At 51.2% G+C, this 20561-nt stretch overlaps 2 protein-coding genes across 2 annotated transcripts; one reads left to right on the top strand and one right to left on the bottom strand.

Moving 5' to 3' along the window:
• Positions 1-259: 259 nt before the first annotated feature.
• On the top strand, positions 260-2676 carry VOLCADRAFT_110015 (uncharacterized protein). The gene is made up of 3 exons (XM_002956426.1): positions 260-655; positions 1038-1155; positions 1426-2676. Exons 1-3 carry the CDS (start codon positions 374-376, stop codon positions 1605-1607), a joined length of 582 nt encoding a protein of 193 aa, XP_002956472.1. The 5' UTR covers positions 260-373; the 3' UTR covers positions 1608-2676.
• Positions 2677-15455: 12779 nt separating this feature from the next.
• Positions 15456-18891, bottom strand: VOLCADRAFT_97489 (uncharacterized protein; the record flags this gene model as incomplete). The annotated part of the gene is made up of 5 exons (XM_002956474.1): positions 15456-15497; positions 17246-17363; positions 17534-17956; positions 17994-18279; positions 18882-18891. 5 exons carry the CDS (start codon positions 18889-18891, stop codon positions 15456-15458), a joined length of 879 nt encoding a protein of 292 aa, XP_002956520.1.
• Positions 18892-20561: the final 1670 nt, after the last annotated feature.

Genomic DNA, 20561 nt, shown 5'->3' on the forward strand with positions numbered 1-20561 from the left:
CGTAACATCGTTAGTAAACCAGGAAAGGCTGCATGAGCCAAGTAAACGACATGGCGTGCAGGGTTGACCCTTTCTTAACAGGCAAGCAAGGATACCGGCGTTTACCTCATTTCCATGCTTTCAACTGCAATGCCTAAGTAACAAAATTTCTTATATCATTGCTGGCAGCGTCTGTCATAATTGTTTTTGGCAGCTGTCGTACAGCACCATCGTTAAGTCCTGCTCAAGCTTTGTAGGTAGTCTTATGCTCTTTTCGTGCCGATTGCATAGGGTTCTTTAATGTGTTCGTAGCTTACAACCAAGCGTAGAGGTCGTTTGCGGCATTTTCCTCTCGTAAAGCGCCTAGCCGTGGGCGGGCAAGCAGCCCGCAGCCATGGACTTCTTTGTTGGCATCAAGGGCAAGGACTTTGTTATGGTATGTAGCGACACGTCTGCTGCCCAGTCCATTATCAGCATAAAGCAGGATGAGGACAAGATCGTGCCCATTGACGACCACAAGGTCTTTTGTATAGCTGGCGAGGCAGGGGATCGTGTTAATTTTAGTGAATACATTATTGCAAACGTGAAACTTTACGCACTTCGAAACGGCACGGAGCTCAATACGAAATCTGTCGCCAACTACACGCGCGGGGAGCTCGCGACAGCACTACGAAGCGTGAGTTTTTGCAAGCTTTTGATACTCAGTAGACAGGCATGAAGGCTTTCCTGCATGGCAACTGAATTGTTACATAGGGAATCCTCTGGGTTTACGTGGTACTGTAGGGGATACTAGGGAACCGTGGAGCTCGTTGCGTGCACAGGGAACCGTGCCGGGCTGATATGGGACGAGGGGTGTCCGGACGCGGCACTTATGGAAAAACAAACCCAAGAACATATCCGCCAATAAAGCAGCAGTGCAAAACGCATTTTTTGGTGTTTCACATTTATGGAAGACCATCACCTTGCACCGCGCTTCTCCATTACCCAACCCCACCTACCCACCTGCTGCACTTCCATGATTTAATATCCCTCCACAACCCCTCATCCGCTTACCGCAGTCACCGTACCACTGCAACTTGCTGCTTGCGGGATACGACAAGGAAACCGGGCCAGCACTGTACTGGCTGGACTACCTGGCTACATTAAGCAAAGTAAACACGGGAGGCACTGGCTACGGTAAGTGTTACCCCATTAGCGCTGTAACACTTTAACTAGGTACAGCTCACATATTAGCACCCGCCAACTTTGCCTGTCATGGTGCCGGTTTGACCATCCGCTGCGATGTCCCGTAGCGCCTGATCTCAGATGTGCGTTTAGTTTGTAATGGGACAGCACACGACTGGCCAGCAGACCCATTACGGCTCCGGCTGTGTGGAGCGATAAAGAGGGGCCTCACACTGCTTGACACACGTCTCCTTCGCGCGCGCACCGCCCCATGGAGAGCAGGCTCATACTTCACGATGTCGCTGTTCGATAAGATGTGGAATCCGGAGCTTACGGTGGACGAGGCTGTAGCCATGATGGACGCGGGCATTGCGGAGGTCAAGAAGCGCCTGGTGGTGGCGCCGCCGCATTATATTATGAAAGTTATTGACAAGGATGGCATTCGTGTCGTGAAGACGGTTTGAGCGCGCGCGGGTGATGCGCACGCCGGGGAACTGAACTCTTAAGATGGCGCCGAGGGGCGTAAACCGAAAACGAGGCAAGGCGGGAACTCCCGGCGCCGGTGAGGTGGAAATGCAAAGTGCAGAAGGGCCATCGGGCCCTTCAGCATTGGGCCAGAAGGGGTTAAGAGGATGCGCGCTGGCATGAGTGGACCCCAAACGCTGTGTGTGCCTTTGAGCACGCACATCATGATGTTGGAAGAGGTAGAGAACACGCTCTTAGCTGGTTGAAGCCGAAACACGCGGTTTCACAGTCAGGGGGCTCGTGCTTGTTGAACGTCCTTATTATGCCGGCATTGGAAGCTCGGCTTGGTAAAAGGCGCTGAGAGGAGGCAACGAGGAAAAGCGTTGATGACATGTGCCATGGAGGACGGCTGGTGCCTTTAGAGGCAGCCCCTATGGTGTCTGTCATTGGTCGTGTCATTGGTCGTGATGGCTCGTTCTGGAGAGGGGGTATTTCCATTAAACTTCTGTGGCTTCTTTGGCAGCCGAAAACTCGCGGCGTCAGGCTGCAAAAGCAGGTCGGTTAAAGGGCTGTTCGCCAGCAAACGATTTGTAAGGGCGCGTCAGTTGTCAAGCAGTCGTGCCTTCACCCAGCTTCCGCCCTGGCACGGACGCTTATCGCGGCGACTCCGGTATGGAGCATAGAGGCGCCGCGTTGTATTGCATAGATGTGCAGTAAAAGTCCTGTGTTGTGAATCCTCGTCGCGTAAGTAAAAATCCCTGTTAGGTATTTAACGCTTGTGGTTTAAGCTTGGTTCGTTAGTTAAAGTCGCCATTGATAATTCCGGCGGCGGGGCAGCTGTTGACCTCGTTGCGTTCTTGTTGTCAGGTGATTTCACAATTAGTGCCAATCAGGAATGTGGGCTGTCTGGATCTGGATTTCCTTTAGGTCAACGTGACTGCTTACAACTTTCCATGCAAATAAACGAATAACTTCTCTCCTAAAGGGCCATTACGGTTTCTGGAAATAGACACCGAGATTTGCAGACCTTCGGCTTAGATGATGACAGGGGTCGTAACTGTGCAACTCAAAAAATAGCAGATGCTCGCAAACTTCGTTAGGGTTCAGGATTGTCAGTTGCCTAAACCTTGGCTTGGACAAAGGCACAATTTTGCATGGTTCGCTGACCTTGGGTTGCCATAGAAACACCACAGCTCTTAATGTGGTACATAAAGCTGTACAAATGCAACTCAGCGTATCTATCGGTATGGACGAATTTTGGTGCCGCGTCTGATGCCGCGTCCGGAGATGTGCCGACCCGTAGGAAAGCGGCATATTCTACGACGAAACCTCCGTTACGTTTGAACATATTCTGGCCAAACAAGGATTCTCCCTCAGTTCCTTGTGGCCTCAGGCCGAGGATAGATATACCTTGATCAAAACAACTGATTTCCGACCTGCCTGGATCGAACAGGCGACCTAAGGATTTCAGAGAACGGTACCATTACAGTCCTTCGCTCTTCCAGCTGAGCTAAGGTCGGATGACAAAATCTGAGTTATAAAATATAATATTATGGTAGATCAGACTTAAAGCAATAATTAACAGCGCTAGGTCATGTGCCAACAAATAGGCTTATGAAACGGTTGCACGCCAATGATGAATGTCCTTCTACTGTAAACCACAATCATCGAGGGTTTCTGGTGAAGCAGCTGGCCGCGGTCATTGCGGTTCATTGTAGGGTGACCGCAATGACCGTGCCCAGCTGCTGCCGTACGGTGGCGAAAGTGGCTTGCCGTGCATAACGTGCACGACGGAGAATGGTAGTGTGCACCGCAGTCTGAAGGAAAGGCGGCACCAGCATGTGTGCGTATGTGGAAGTGTTATGTGGGTGGGTGGCAGTGGGGATATGGACAGCTTGTTCAGGCAGCTGGACGCACATCACAACCGTTTATTGAAGAGGGGAAAATGTTTGGCGACCCGGCACTGTGGACGACACAAAGTTTGTAGAACCTTGGTGCACTGTAGGGTTGTAGGGATGTAGGCAGGTCTTTAGGCACCAAAACAAGCGGGCGGCTGTGGTGACTGCAAGCTTTTGATACCAGTCTTTCCTTTCAGGCGTGCAACGCACGCTGCACGAGGGCGCTGCGAAACACACCTGACGCGCCAGCAACCGTTGCGCGTCTTCATAACAGCGCACTGCTATCATCGGCCTGCCGCGCCGACCGAAGCTGCATGTGCCCAGGTTTAATGCCGCTTGGTGATTATTCAAGGAAACCAGCGCTCCTCTCGGGTCGGATGAAGGCCAGCACCACCCTTGCCGGCAATGCGGTGTACTTTGCTCATGCCCGCTGCTTATGAAGGCTGCTCTCAGCACGCCAAGCAAGCGAATATTCTATTCTCCATTGAAAGTTTCCTTGTTTAACATTGCCGCTTTCTTCCCGCATTGCCGCGAAGCATGTTTATGTTGGTGTTTATCTTTTTTTATTAATCGTCTTTCTCCTTTATTAATTGTCTTTCTTTTTTATTAATTGTCTTTCTTTTTGTTTTTGTTGCCACATTTTTTTGAGAGCTGGCCTTTGCGCGGCCGGCCGTGGCCTTAGCATTTTGGAGTTGTACGGAGTTTTTATTCGGCAGTCGTACCTGCATATCGTTTGTATGAGAGCTGCTTTAAATACAAGTAAAGGCCACCTCCGGTTCACATGTAGGCGGTGCATGCAGAGGGAAGGATACAGCCGTAGATGTGGGAGCACCCGGGGTGTTGGTAATTCCGCAGGCGGGCGGAGTGGCAGCAGAGGTCGTGAAGGCAGGGCAGTAGGGGCCAAGGAGATGCAGAGCCGCAGCAGGGGGTCGACACTCGATCATTGAAGTGTGGGCGGGTCTAGATGTGCTTCTGAGTGCAGGTGGGAATTTGCTTTTGGTGTGATAACATCACGCGTTGTGTGGCAGACACTTCTTTGTGTGGCAGGCACTTCTGTGAAAATATAATCGTCTTCCCTTGCAATGGGAACTAACTTCTGACGATCTTGGGAGACCATTTTGTGTTTTCTTTGGTGTCCATCAGGGTTCTTCACCAGGGTACCCAAGAAATTTGGTCGCGCCCGAAACCTTCTGATTAACCTATCGGGGTCCTCCCCGAAAGTTTTCCTGTCGGCTCTGACAGTTTTTTTGGCAACCTGAAGCGGTTTTTGGGGGTAAAATTTAGCTGGATTCTACCGTAATATGCTAGGACGCCTGAAGCATCCTAGCTGATTAAGAGGTCTTTGACTTTATTTTGGAACATGACGCCTGGGAGCAATCGTTTAGGCAAGGATTTTTCCCAAAACTAAGGAGGCGCCGCTCCTCATCCACCTCTGCAGCAATCGCCTCCACCATACCTGCCACATCATCATCGTCCGTCTCCTCAGACGGGTACACCTCATCACCTGCCACACTCTCGACCTCCTCGTTATCAGCTGGGTAGTAAGCCTCAGCAATTTCACTGCCCACACTGCCCTCATCATCTCTCTCATCAGGCAGAACACAGTCGCCCACCTTGGCAATACGGTGCAGGAGCCCATCCGGGTTCTTTGCAACATACTCCTCAGCAGCTTTAATCACAAGGGGTTTGCATTTCATATCCACGGTTGGACCGAGTAATCCAACACGCAGAAGGGAATCAATGGACGGGACAGACAGCCGGTTACGCAGCCTGTTCCGCCTGTTCTTGATAATGCGGTGGATACTAAAGCCACGCTCAACACACGCTGTTGGTGGGTGGGCAGGATGCAAGCGACGTACACCAACTGAATCAAGAGTGGAAAAAAGTGGACTCACACTGATGCATTCCAGCCCAGGCCCGCGCCCAGGTGGTGCGGCCCAGCTCCAACTGCAAGGCCATCTTAGACCTCATAACTGAAAACTCTTTCTGCAAAACGTCAAGTTCGCTGACATCGAAGGCAAACAGGCGGTTAGAGCTTGCCGAGTGGCAAAAGTGTGCTAGCAACTTCACGAACTCCTTACGGCCATAGCCACGCCGCTCTTCCTCAGACATCCTCACATATGTAGCAGGATCAAAAATACGAAAGCACTTCAGAAGCTCAGTGTCTCCAAAACGTGCATCCAAATGCTTCAAAGTTAAACCCACAAACTGACAAGCAAAATACTGTAGCTTTCCCTCATCCAGCGTGCCGGAAACCTTCACACGGTTAGAACCAACAACCCAGAATCGCCCTTGCAGACCACTCTTAACGCCGGCATAGTGCTTGCCCTTTAAACGACCAGATGAAGACCGGGTATGATATATCGTAGAAATGGCAATGTGTTCAAATGACCCAGAAGCCTCCCACTCTGTAAAGAACAAAAAAAGATGAAGACCTCAAGACATGCCTCGAGTAAGCTGTCCTCGGTGTCCGAAAGCGCATCGTGGATTTCGTGAGCATTCAAGCTATCGGCTTGGAAGGCCTTGCTCAACTGCTCACAGGGGCCTAGCAGGTCACGCAGGGTAAACACTTAGCCAGCAAGTACACATTGCTTAGCTGCTTGTGAACTGCTCGCCCTTGCGGCGGCCAGTTCTTTTTGTACTTGTTAAGGAACAAGAGGAGAACGTGGGCGTTCAGGCCAAGAGTCATAACGCACTGCATACGGCTAAACCAGCGGGGGGAGTTAAAATTTTTTTTAAACTTCTTAAGAAGATAGGAAACTTTGACCGTGTGCAGCCCCGCTCAGTAGCAAACTTCTCCCACGCATGGCGGACGAACGAACGGTCTGATACACGGAAGGTTGTGTACGGACACTGTCCATATGACGAGTAGTAGTTCTGATGGTAGGATACACAAGCGCTTGTATGTGTGGATAAGTACTTGGTTTTCTCTACCAAGTGCTTTACCTGACACCTCAAATCGTACATAGTAACGGTCTGTGAAGTACAATCCGAAATGTGCCCTGAAGCGTAATACGAAGCAAGTGTAAAGTGATGTGCGAAGTACAAAGGTTGAGATAACTCCAAGAAGATGTGAAGTGGGTCCATTCTAAGAGTGTCCTCACCGCTGGGGCTGACTATCGTGGCTTTAAGGATATTCCCGGCATTGTCGGTGCACCATGAGTGGGGCACGTTGGTTCACGTGCTGGGTCGCAGGCACCAAGGGCTGCAAGACAAGAAAACCTCCTACCCTAGAGCATGGTGCTGGCTCAATCCCAGTGGCCACCTGCACCACAGGCATCCAGCCAGGCTTAATCATGTGCCTTTCCGGGGACAGCCCGCCCGCCCGCCAATGTGTGCAGTGCAACTCAGCCCGAGCTCCATGCATGTCTGCAGGTATGTGTACAGTGCACTGCTCCTATCACAACGCGTACTGAAGAACTGGGCTGTAAAAAAGCTGCACTCTTAAAATATTTCTAAATATAGTGCAGCTTTGATAGCCTAACTAGGCCCTGACACAAATTGTAAGTCACGTCTGCAGTTGTCCACATCCCATCTCACTACAATGATTGTATGGCCTGCATATATTGCAAGATATGCTTACATCATCCCTCGACACCGCAACCACTTAGGGAAGAGCTTCCGCCGGAGACGGCAAAGCTTTCGACCTAGGGGGTTCAGCCACCACCGTAGCCTCCCATGGTACCAAGATATCAGCCGGTCGTCGTAAGCCAATCTTGGGTGCGCAAGATCTTCAAAGTTCCCACCCCAGCCCTTCCTGGAGGATGGAAAGGAGACAACATTAATGCATTAATAAAGCATATTGATGAGTAATTCATTGCACTCAAGCCCGATGTCCTGCTTATGCACAAACGATAGGGTGACACTATAGGCTGAATGCTTAGTGCCAAAAAGCAAGTGTGCACTCTTAACTCATTTTTACTGCATCTAGGAGCATTTCAGTCCAAAATGTAGCACTACATTTAATATGAGACGAGGTGTAGAAACAATCCGTATGCACCTTCTGGAAAACCGTTGGCAAGGCTGTCCCCGAGCACTGGCAACAGTTTTCATTGGACACACCTCAACCCGTAGTTCTACCCAACCTAAAGACGTTGCATCTGCTGTTTGAGTAAACTAAATTTTTGCATGGCCTGCCCTTGGAACCCTTACAAGCCATAATGCTTTGCTCAAACGGACCTGTAAAAGTCCCGGAATGTAATGTAGTCAGGAAGCTCGTGAAATCCATCAAGGGAAATCGCGGTAGTTTCACCCATGTGTACTCGGGCAGCATGGTATGAGTCAAACCACGTTGCACAGCGAAATGCCCGCAGCACGCTGTATATAAACCGCTCGACATCGTACCTGCGTGATGTGCAGTTGTGCAATAGTTCTGTGAGGTAAATTCGGACAACAAAAGTCATCGTTGCAACGATGTTATATGGCTATAGCAGCAATCAAGGGTTGTGCCATATCGCATTCGAGATTGCGTCAAGTAAATTAAGTGGGTGCAGCGGGGATTGTGAAAGCGAAACACGCAAGTCGAGGCTTATTATTTGGGTTTATAATATGTGATACAATTATGTGATGCATAATAACGCTGGAATGGAATGCAACCTAAACGTACCCTGCACCACTGTCGTGTCTGGCATAGATGGTATCGGCGACACTCCTTCTGGAAGGTTGTAGGATCTGCCAACGGCGGTTCCACCCACTTTCAAAAGAGTCAGGCAGAGCCAAGTTCCATTTATGGTAATTTGCGTGGAAGAAAAGCGGCAGCCCTGGGAACGTGGCAACGGGTGGAGCACCAAGGAAGAGATTTAATACTGAGTTTCAAAAAATGTGACCCTACAGACCAACTTCATCGTACAGAACCAAAAGGCCACAATTCCAGCAGTATGTCGATGAACACGCATGAAGCCTTATTAAAGCGTCTGATGAAGCAGTTGTGCTGAGTACCAGCTGAAAAAAATCACATTTCTCTCCGTAGGTGCAGCAGTGAGTACTAACCATCTGGCCCATGCTGCACCATTGTATTGCCCAGGTACTGTTCGCGACACCTTGCAGCCCGGCCTGGCGGGGAGCACAAGGGTGCTACTATCCCTGCGCTTCCTGGCTTAAATGGGGACACCCACATGGGCTCCCCAGCAGCCAGCATGCCATACGCAAACGTCTCCTTGTCACCCTGCATGAAGCCAGGGGGCACAGCAGTGCAACACAAGATTCAGTCATACTTCATACAGCCATATGCGTATATTGGACTGCTAGATCACATGGCCTGACGAAAGCCATTCCTACTTGACGACTACGACACATGGCTTGGATTATCATCCATTAGGGTCTGCGTGTTGACATATATTTGTGGATTAGAGCGCACCGCAGCGCTGGAATTTGTTTAGAGCTGTGAGCTAAGGAGACGGGTCTTAAGCTGAAAAAGTATTACCTGGCACACAGCAAAGTGTTGTGCCGCATGTGCACTCGGCTGTACTCTCTAAATGACATGCAATGCGGCGCCAGCGAAGTCAAGGCATGGCTAAGGTATGGGTGTAAGAAGGGTTTAGCTCTCTTGGCATCTCCCTGAGTACTCTTTGCCTGGTGTTGCAGTGGGTGCCACAAAGCGAGATTGGTGCTATATATATGATCATTGCACATGTCAAAGATAAGTGATGAGGCTTCCCTGGAAAACATCTACTGAGCTGCATTTCATTGCGTTTCATTCCCTGGCTCAAATCCACGCATGCATGCGCAATCATGTACTCCTTTAACTATTCCTTGCAAGTGGGGCGGCAATGGCAATTCACCATATGCATGAAACGACAGGTGTGGATTTCCGGATGGCATTTCAATGCAACACCACACCTTCCCGATGTAGCAGGATAGCAGCTCTGAAAATGTAGAGCCATATACATTCATGTACGCCGCTACGAGCAGCCCACGCCAGTGCCTGCAGCAACGTTGTGGTGTTAATGCAATCGAGACTGTAACCTCAAACGATTAGGCGAACAACATAAACTAGGCTGCCGTACATCCTATGTCCTCAAGCAAGGGAAATGTGACCAAGGTAGGGAAGCAAGGGGTTCAAAATGGTGGGCAGACCAGGCCCGGGTGTCATATGCCCACCTGGCCTTGTCAATGACCATTTGGCCACTCTCGAATGTTCCAGATGGCAGGTCTACTGAAATTTTGAGGATACGGGAGATCTGAACGGTGGCAGAGAGACGGCAGTGCAGAGCAAGGATACAGTTAGAATCCCTTTCATGTAGTCATAAGCCAAGTTTGTATTCATAAGCTGCTGCAACACGGAGTGGGGTGAATGCCAAAAAATGCCATAGTCAGTTTCTGCAACTGAAGGCCAATTCGTAAGACAGCACTATTTCGAGCCCGTACTTACAGTAACGAGGCAGAGCTCACTGTGTGTAATTGAAGAGAAGTAACATAAGCACAGTTGTCCATGCAAACTGACTCTATGTGCGTTGTGGAGTCTTAGCTAGCCATGCTTACCTCAGGTGCTGCGGTGCGGTCCCAATAGTCTGGCCACAGAAGTGCACCTGTTGACCGGTAGGGCTCTGATTCGAAAAGGTAGGTGGGGTCCCTCAGCACAGCGTTGTCGCTGTCCAAGAAGATAACCTGCAAATGCCGGTGACCCACCCAAGCAGCAGCAGCAGCAGTAAATTTGCAACTTGCTACCTGCTAGCACCCTACAGGACCCTTCCAGACCCTGTGAAGCAACCTCGGTATGTGGTCTCAATCCAAGTAAGCTATAGCAAGCGAAATGCGCTGGCGAGCAGACTACCCGGAAGGCATGGGCAATTGTTTGCAAACAAGCTAGCTTACAAGACAATCATTCATGTACGCCGATCCATGCCCGCTCCCAATGTGGCCCAGTTCCCAAACTCGGTGTTTCTGGCCTATTATTGCGGGGTACATATTGTACAGTTTTTACATAGAACGGACCAGCCAGCCGCCTGTCCCTTCTGTAGTATGGTGGTGCACACCATCCATAAAGACTAAAGCGCGCTTCAGAATGTTGAGAGGCTTTTTCTGCGGCCAGCTACTTCACCTTCCGACCCTTCAGGCAAATGCTCATCCCCATCCAACAGTACCAACGGTGGCATTGCAATGCCATACCGCACTTAGGCAGATGTCCAGCTACAGCTACAGCATCTCCACACACTAATTACACTCACCTCTTGAAAGGAGCTGAGCAACAAGGCTGCTACCTTCACACCGTAGCCTTTTTGGGCCAGGTCGCGAGCAGAGAGGCGCCGCGACCTGACACCTAGATCTGCCAGCGCACTCTCTACAGCCTCAGTAGGATACTCCTCTACGGGGAACCAAAGCTCGACAGGAAGCGTGCAACCTGATAAACCACGGAGGCAGGAGAAAGGCAGCTTAGCTTAGGAGCGGGTGCATGGCAGACACAGCTCCCATGCGCGTTAATGCACTCTGCTGCATAGATGCTTTCAAGTTCACTTCCAGATGTACGACTGCTTAGTACATAATACGCCTGCACGCGAAATAAGGACGGACATCCATCAGTACTGTCAGTCCACATGCACTAGTGAGTCCATAAACATGCACAGTGACCAAGATATAAAGCCTCTGTCAAGGCAGGAAGAGTCGCTCATGCACATGCACGCAGACAGGATGAATATCGTCCCAAGGGTAGGCTTCCCGCACAAGCATGGAACATGTTGACATGTGACTCGGGGACCCCCCTCCATGTGACTCGGGGAACCCCCTCCATGTGACTCGGGGACCCCCCTCCATGTGACTCGGGGACCCCCCTCCGTGAAGACATTCCATAGCCTTAGATGGCGGCGTTGGGTCTAGACCCATATGGGTCTAGACTGGGTCTAGACTCTAGACCCATATGGTCTAGACCCATGGCCAGTGATATTACATTGGCATCTCGAGCATCTACCGTTTGTCTGGAAAGGCCCTGAAACCTTTCCACCCCAGCTGGCAGGACTAGGCTGGATATGGCTGGATCAGCCAGGGCACCTGGTCCTGAGCCCTAGGTATCCCTAGGTACAAAATGCACACGTACCAGTCCTCCGCAGTACGTGAAGGTTCACCCACGCCGGTGTCAGGTAGCGCATTCCGCCCCCAACCATCACCACGCCTCGACCTGAGAACACATTTTGACCAGCTTGCACTGTTTTCAAATCTGGGTACGGCGGCAAGTCATGAAGCAATGCTGCCACCGCAGCTTCCAGCTTATTCAAGTCCGCCGCCTTCATGTGCCGTCCTTCCAAGACCCAATCCTGATTGTCCAGCCTGGTTCCTGGGATTTTGGCGTCTCCAAGGCCTGCATGCGCGAAGGATAGAGACAACCCTCTAAGACAACCAGCAGGACCAGATGCACACAGATCACGGTAAAGAAACCAGTAGCAATAGCCACCCTGTATCGATCTGTGAAGCAAAATACCGATTGCTATTGGCAAGGTGTGCCATACATGGCTGTTCACTTATATCCATAAATGCATTGTACTTTTTGCTCCTTGACCTTCCACTTCGTCATGATTAGGATGGCTGTACGTGATAGGTCATCAGTACCACAGACTTGTACTACACCTTACATAAGCATACTAAATCCAATGTAAAGCGTCCACGAGATTGTCGTGTCCTGGGCTTATCACGGGATCTGCATCCACCGATAGGTACTTTCTGAAGTCCCAATACAGCAGAGATCCCTCTGTATATCCAAAACCCATGATATACATCACGCCAACAAACCATTTCATCTCCTCCAATCGTGCCAATCCTTATCCCAAAACTCAGAACTTTCCACCCCACCGCTATCCCCCAGTCCAGTGCCCACTATCAAACTCATAAAAAAACTCACCGTGTCGCCCCACAAGCTCGTTGACTGTATCCCACACCTGACTGATAGACTGAGATTGAGATGCTGTATCCATGCCAGGTAAACCCCAGGTCCATGCTCTGCTTGCTTTACTCGCATTGCGGTCACCACCTGAGGTTCCCTCTCGTGCTGCTCCATTTGCTGCCACGAAGGCTGCCCACGTGGGGACTAATTGAGACATATTGTACCCATCATCAGGTCCGCAGACCAGGGGCTTCGGCAACAGCTGTGCACCTGACGTGTCGTGAGCTAACTCAGCACATTTGTCCTGGCAGCGAAGACGATGTCGACCACAAGACATCCTGGGAACAGCATCAGCCGTAAACGTATGCAAAACACAGTGCATAGTCACCAGAAGAGGGTAGGAGCATGGCTAAGGGGGCTTTGCTTATCGTCACCTGCGGACCCCGGGTATTCAAGCAACAGTTTTGCATCAAGCGTGACTTTTTGCACAGCACACTTAACACATCATTGAAAAGGGGGTAGGGGACACGACATGGCGAGCGAGGGACATCGGCCGCGACGAGTGCGATGCACAGTATCCAGGAAGTATGGGCCATAAAACAAGCAAACCTCAATCACGTTGTATTGAAGCGTAGACCCGCACCTTGCCACTGTTACGTTGCCTTGGCATACGCAATAACCAGACCCTCCGCGAACCTCGTCTGTGCAAGTCTGATCTAGATTAGGCAGTCGTGGGCTGCAGCAAGAAATAGAGCCAGAGTTGAAGATAGAGCAACACAAGCTGCAGCCTGCGGGTCCTTACCCCAGGGGCATGCACGCGAACGTCGCTCTCCAACCGAGGCATTTCGGTCCCAACCAGTTTATGCTTTCTAACCGTTGCTGACGGCTGCCTAAAAGATATATGCAGATTGTGGGAATGCATAACACTGCAATAAGCCCTTGACACAAAGTTAGCCGCCGGCAACGAAAGGCCATTTTCAAGCCAAGGCAAGGACTTTTGTTATTTGCTAAAGACACAGTTTGGTCGCTTGTCCTAAAAATCGCCAGTGCAGCCGAAGTAACTCAAGTACTCCTGATCAATTGGCGCTTAATAAAAATGCCAGGTAACAAGATTGCAATTCTCATGTATAATTAAATTTTCGGATTATTTAGCGTGGATGGATGGATGGATGTTACAAGCTTCAGTGAGTTCGTACGGTTCAGGCGAACCCCAAGGCTCGTGGACCGCTTCAATTGCACGAGAAAAACTGAGTAATCTAATAGGAGATCTCACAGCAATGGCCAAAGCATTAAGTACCCAGCACGGCATTAGGTGCCGAAGACACGCCAAGATGACTTTACGTGTTGTACGCTCAGAGTATGTGAAACATCTTAACGACTTTCGCAAGACGGCGCTGGTCATCGACTGCGGTTCGCGTGCTTCATCGGCAGAGTACGACACATATAGTATTTATCGTACTCCAAGAGAGGGCAGCATGGATTGACTCATTCCCCTTGCTGCATCTCTTGCTTAAGCGTCGTCTTTTCAGGTCTTTGGCATACCTGGTGGGCCATACGTGTTTTGGCTCCTCTGTTGCAGACATCGGCAAACGCTTCGGGCACTTCAGGTCGTACCGAAACTACGAAAACAGAAATAGAGTTCCCGAAGCCGAACCGCTTGCAGTAATATGACCATCCGCCGTATATGAAAGCTCATCTGCGGCCCGAAAGGCCGTCCGACGGCCGGAGCCGTAGACATAAAAGGAGTATTTCCTTTTGGTCATGTCTGGTCTTGTCACTGGTGCGAGATATGCAGCAGTGAACCGTTATTGTTGATACCCTCAGACAGCTCTCAGGTCTCGTGATCACCCAACTGTCACCTACCCAAACGTAGCACAGACCTAGAATTGTATCCTTTGTGACCTATATGTCTATTTCGTGCAAGAGTTGCAAATTGTATTCATGGGAGAGGGCTACACAGGTATAGGGAATTTTACGTAACGGCATCATGCGGCATCTGACGGTTTGCTGATTGGACTGTTCTGGGATAAGTGATCATCTGTTGACAGAGGTACTGTTAGAAATAAGAGTCCTTCAGTGAACACATCACTCGCTCATATCGTTACACAAGGAGAGAGAGAAATCGTACATGAAGCCTCTTGGCTCATAGAAAAAACCATGCCATGGGTTAAGCTATGTCCTGCGTCAGGCCGCAGCCAACCCCGTTGCCTGACGGGCTCCCATTAACCTGTATGTATCAATCAAATCTCAACGCATACTCATGCCCCCATGAACTCCGGGTTCCGTCATAAATATCTTCCGGTGCTTAATTCCTTTAAAGCCTAGCTCCTCTTCCTAAGCGCATGGCTGTGAGACGCCCTTGCTTCAGGACTTGCGGACAGTACTTGTAGGAGACGCTCCATGTCGTTGACTTGGTATTGCAGTCAAATGAACCCAAACGGTCTGGTCCTGGGTCCTGGGGCCTCCCAAGCTTCCTTTTGACTCGTTCAGAGCCATCAACTGAGGTGCCTTAGGTGGTCTCCGCAAAGAACTGAAATTATTCCTGACATTATGAGCATGAAATCAAATTATTGCATATTTTTACAGGCTTAAAGACCAAGCTTAGACTTAATGCACCAACTCGTACAACCACCGATGCCCTCCTGCAGCCCACATCTTCAGCTGCCAGAGCTTCATGCATACAGCTGAACGATCATTGGAACGGGCTTTTATGCTTGAGGCATGGGTTTGGTTTGTGCGCACCAATGAGTGTTGGCAGCAGGTGCATTTGTACGCAATGGTGCCGCCCCCTATAGGGTGCCGCCCCCTAGCTACTGCATGCAGTTGATATTCACTACTCACTGAATCATCATCACCACGCATGATTCTGTAGCCTGCTTCAGATGGGGCACCTAGGGTTTTCAACAACCTCCTAAAGCACACGGGTAGGGATGAGCGCACTGTTGGGTCTTGTCAAGAGCGCGATGTAAGAAACCTAAGAACATGTTTCCTCCGAGGCGGACGGACGGACAGACGGACGGACAGCACGTTTTTTATTAAGGTGATTATAGAGTTGGTTATGCTGCCAACCAGCTTACAAACCTGTCATGCATTCAAGCCCTAGAAAGAACTCATTACTCTCATTGCCATCATTATCATAACTATCCAATAACTAAACAAATTAACGTCTGCTTTTCAGTCAGCTGCGGGTCGGAAAGCGCAGAGACATTACAGATGGCGGAGGGGGGCATTCCGGAGTAGGGTGTACGGCTCGTACATACACATGCAGGCCAGTCACACCGTATAACGGAGCAGAAAACTACACAATTACCAAACAACACATACACTTCACATTCCCTATACCGCACACACACTCTCTGGAGGCATTATAAGGCTACAGGACGGCTGCTGATGAGGAGCACCACTTGCCCCAACACGTCCGAGTACCTTCCCCCCCCTCCACTACTCTAGTACAGCAGCACCATCACAGAGGACCAGGACAACCATACCTAACCACGCACCAACCAAACACCGCCTAGACCAAATACCTTAAGAAAATTGGGTTACGGCGATACGCTATGATACAGTGCCCGCTGTTGAAATTGAAATACAGAAAGCGTCTTACACGGAAGACGCAAGAGAAAGGGCCGGTGGCAGGAAGTAATGGAAGTTGGTGGAACGACACATTGCCGCGACACATATCTCCACTGCTAGCGGCACCAGCAGGACATTCAATTTGTACATACATAGTGATGTACGGTGTCGTACTGCGAGGATAAAGAGGACAGAGAAACGCAACTTCCTCCTACATGCCGCGACCAAGAGGTAAAGAAGGCAAATAGTAGGAATTTTGAGCAGAAGATCTACACACGCTGTGCCGTACGGTAATAACCGTGCTTTGCGGAAAATGGTACCCAGAGGAGAAAGCTGACGTGGCAGCTGCCTGCCGTACAGCAGGGTATTCTACTCATCCATGTCACTCATTGCTCGCCTGCCCATCCGGGGCCTATATAAACAACTTGCCAGGCTTCTCATCTTTAGGAAACATAAGTCAGCCTCTTTATCCAAGCATAGGGAAAAGCCGCGCACAGCTAAGCTAAAAGAAACTGTACGGCGAAACAAGTACGGCACCTCACAATACGGCATCCCACGTTAGCGGATGGAGGAGGTCTCATTCTATCCAGTGGAACTCAGAAAAGACGCACGATTGATCCGCATGGTACCGGCATGCCAACTTTAATACATAATAAAATTAAGGGAAAAGGCGGTAGGGAAGGCTGGCAGACATCCCTAAGAAGAACACAATAAGGGCATGAGGAGCCCCTAAGTATCAACTCAGCAACATGGATTCAGACCTCCAGAAAATACATAAATAAAAAAAACACTCTCCTGTCGTGATATGCAAATCCAACAGCAGCCACCGACACTTAAGTTGTTGAGGAGAACTCCAGTAAATCGTGGTGCATTAACCGACATGAAAAATACCGCTGATCCGTTGATTTCCCTTGTTGCCAAAATTGGCCACGGTTGTCATTGTGGCTCAGTACGACAGAATTCACCTGACGCTTATCCACCGCAATCGCGAGTCGTCTTTCGTCGACAGAGTCTTGATGCAGCTAACTTACTCTTGTATCCTAACCGCCACACTTCAACCACCAACCACCAACCACCAAGCCAAGGACTGCCAAGGCAATCGTGAAATCGACCACAGGTTGCACACAGGTCTTCACTGAGACGCTTTCCCCCTCCCCTAGGAACTGGAAAAAGCCCTTCGCAACTGTTACCTTTATTACTGCCATACATGTATGTGGCTGGGGAAATCGGCAAAGCGGGGAGGTGTAGTGACCCACGGGACACCCGCGCACCCGTCACAATCCCCGCTCAACGCTCAATCAGGCAGTCTATTCACCTTCCCATCCATCTTTCCACCCCACCCACCTCACCAACGCACCTCCACTCGGTCCTCCCCCCCACGTGCCCCCCGCACGATGGTCATCCCGGGCCCACTGCCGCCATTGCCGTCAGCTCCGCCGTCTGCCGCCTCACCGCCGCCACTGCCCGTTTCCATCCTGGCGGGATGTGACCCCAGCGAGCCCCGTACACTGGCCCCGTACGGCCCGTCCGCGCCGCCGACTGCTTTGGCGGCGGCGGCGGCGCTGGATGATGTTGACGAGCCGCCGCCCCCGGACAGTTCCAACATCTCCTCCTCCACCTCCGCCAACACGCCATCCGGTCGTACCAGCCGGTGACGCAATGTGTGGCTACGTAACGTCGCGCCGCCGCCGCCACCACCTTCATCACCACTGCCGGCGCTGCTACCGTGGTGCCGTCCTCCAATGATGTACGGTTTGCCGGTGCTGCCGCCGCCAAGCCAAAGACTGCCGCCGCCACGATCGCCGCCGGCAAGGCTGCCGTAGACGCGCCCGGCGGTGCTCTCCGACGCCGTACTACCGACCCACGGGTCTCGCCCCCGAAGCCCCCATGCCGCCGCCAGCAGCTGTCCACCGCCTCCGCCACCTCCCCCACCGCCTCCGCCGCCACCTCCACCCGGCCCTCCACCGCCTCCTCCCCCACCTCCACCCCCGCCACCTCTACTTCCCCCCCCACCGCCTCCGCCACCGCCGCCACCACCACCACCGCCACCCGGCCCATCGTCACCGCTCTCATCTCCCACGGGCAGCTGGCATGTTGGGCAGCACCGCGCCGCGTCCCCGGCCTTGTTCTCGTACGACACGAGGCAGTAGCTAGTGCCGGCGGCGCTTTTGCTGCCGCACAATTTGGCCAGGCTGTTGCACGGCGGCCGTAACGTTATGCAGAGGCGGGAGTTCAAAGCGGACCAATAATCAAGTTGAAGGCCGCCGATGCGAAGTCGTGACGAGGACGACGGCGACGAGGAAGAGGTGGAGGTGTTGACGACGGAGATGTATTTTGCGAGGCTAATCCCGTTGAGAGTCGCGCCGGAAACCGCATCAGCACACGCCGAGTCTGTGGTGGCGGTGCCGCCCGCGCCGTGTATCGACACGGGAATACGTGATGTGGTAGCTTAGATGGAGCTCATAGGACAAAGAAACAAAAATATAAATTAACAAACAAACAAAAAAGAGAATGAGGACAAGTATGAAATATTTGAAATATAACATAATATTATTTAAAAAGCAAACAGGCTACAGGAATGCATTCTACTTAACAAAATTCTGACCTATCGCGACCTCGATTTGGCGCAAGTGCCGCGCCAGGGCAGCACAGCAGGGTGTCCGAGCTGACGGCGCGAAGCAGCCCGTGGCGACCAGCATGAGGCAAACGTCCTGCGAGCTGTCAGTATCGGTGCTCGCCATACCCGCGGAATTGCCATCAAGAGCCTTCCCTGGGTCACTGCTGGAAGTGCTGCTGCTGCTGCTGCTACTGCCGTCACCACTGGTGCTGCTACTGAATATGATCCCCGCCGCAGGCCAGTCCGTAGTAGCAGTAATGCCGTACGCAGGGTCTGTACTATCAATGTACATAGTGTACGGAGCCGTACAGGTGGTGTCGATGCAGCCACCAGCCTGCAGGATGGCGAGGTGGGTCCACGAACGTGTGCTGCCCACCTCGACCCATTGCTGTTGTTGATGTTGCTGTTGCTGTTGTGTCTGGGTTTGGGGTTGCTGCCAGGCCTGTTGGTGAGCATTCGCATGCGGAAGCTGCTCGTCCTGCCCCACAAGTGCGGAGCTTCCTGCTCCCAGGTCAACTGCTTTTATATGGCCATTACTGACACCAGGGCGTTGTTCTCCCGTGGACCACCAGTCCACTAGCATCCGAAGTTGTGCAAACAAAAGAACCATGTTAGTTGTTCTTTGTAACACCCCGAGGAAAGGCCACAGCTAAGCACGTGCCCAAAGGCATAAAACGAATCAAAGTATGTACTAAGGTTATTGAAGAACTTACAGCGATGAAGCCAGTCCGGTAAGGGTTTGGCCGCCAACAACGGAAGAATGGTAATCAGCAAGTTTGGCCAGAGGGCCAAGGAGTGTAGCCTACTACTCATTTGGTATCACAAATTACTGGAGCTACGTTTTTCTTAAGCCATCCTCCATTCGAAACGCGTCTTGCGCACTGTTTACGATATGGAAAGCCTGCGAAAGAAAATTAGTATACAGCTGCCCATTCATTACATCGAGGCTACGAGTATTTCTTCAACTCTACCTCAGAGAAAGGCAATCCACAAATGAAAATTGTACAAAAGGATCTATGTTAAATTCCTTCGTACGGTGCTGGACAAACAGCCTGTGCCTAACTTTCCAGATCTCTTCCCTTTCAACATGTCAATTCAATTTTATGGCGCATGGCACTGTAAACTTGTGACATTCAATGTCCAAGGACGCCGATTTACCAAAGTCCAAGGCAGAACCGCAGACTGCCGTGTGTGTGTGTGTGTGTGGTTGTTACAGTGGGCTCCAGACTCACGAAGAGTAGAGCCATCGGGCCAACTGCTCGTGCACTGCAAACCCCTGACATCCTCGAGGAACGCTGCGCGACCGTAGCAATTCGCAATCAACCTTTGCGTCAGACATTCTTTTGAGTAAGGGATAGTAAGGCACTCTGCTCCCCACAAGAAGGCTAAAGGCTTACCTTACTTGACCACAAGGTGGAGCTGTAAACGTGACAGAGGTGCACCTACGCAATTACAAGTAGCAACGAGCAGATGCCGATCTGCGTCGGGGCTTATCAACAGCGGTAAGGGTAGTTAATCTGTCCTGAGGGGAGTTCGGCTGGGGTTCGTAAGTTGCGGCGAAGCGAGAAGCAGATCTAACGAAGCGAATGTACGGCGATTAGGTATCCCTTTTTGGAGCTGACGATAAAACCGAAAGCTCTAAAACCGAAAGACACCGACAGATACGGTGACTGGTCGGCGAGATAAACGACCGGTAAGGTACCGGGTCGTTATCTCAAAATATCGGTAACCCTCACGAAGCGACTGGTTAGGGTCTACTAGTTGATCGGTCGGTTACCGGCCCTTTCGTGCCATGTGGTCGGGGAATGGGGATGTGCGGAAGGAGGCTGACTGCCGGCTCTGGCCTCGGGGGGCCCTTCAGGCTGCAGAGGAGCTTGCGTACGGGATGGCGCGCGGGTTGTCCGCTGTTTCTGTAAAAGCGGGCCGGGTTCGAGAATTCTATTTCTGTTTTGGGGAGTTTCGGTACGACCCGAAGCGCCCGAAATGCTTGCCGATGTCTGAACCGAATACGCATACAAAAGCAGATACAGCGCGAGTAAATGACGAAATAAAGGCA

This window comes from Volvox carteri, assembly GCF_000143455.1.
Source record: "Volvox carteri f. nagariensis unplaced genomic scaffold VOLCAscaffold_61, whole genome shotgun sequence".
NCBI lineage: Eukaryota > Viridiplantae > Chlorophyta > Chlorophyceae > Chlamydomonadales > Volvocaceae > Volvox > Volvox carteri.

Excerpts from the sequence above, each read along its gene's own strand:
- VOLCADRAFT_110015 (XM_002956426.1), top strand. The coding sequence starts at position 374 with ATGGACTTCTTTGTTGGCATCAAGGGCAAGGACTTTGTTATGGTATGT. Across the intron at positions 656-1,037 it reads TCGCGACAGCACTACGAAGC|TCACCGTACCACTGCAACTT; the intron begins GTGAGTTTTTGC and ends CGCTTACCGCAG. Across the intron at positions 1,156-1,425 it reads CACGGGAGGCACTGGCTACG|GCTCATACTTCACGATGTCG; the intron begins GTAAGTGTTACC and ends CATGGAGAGCAG.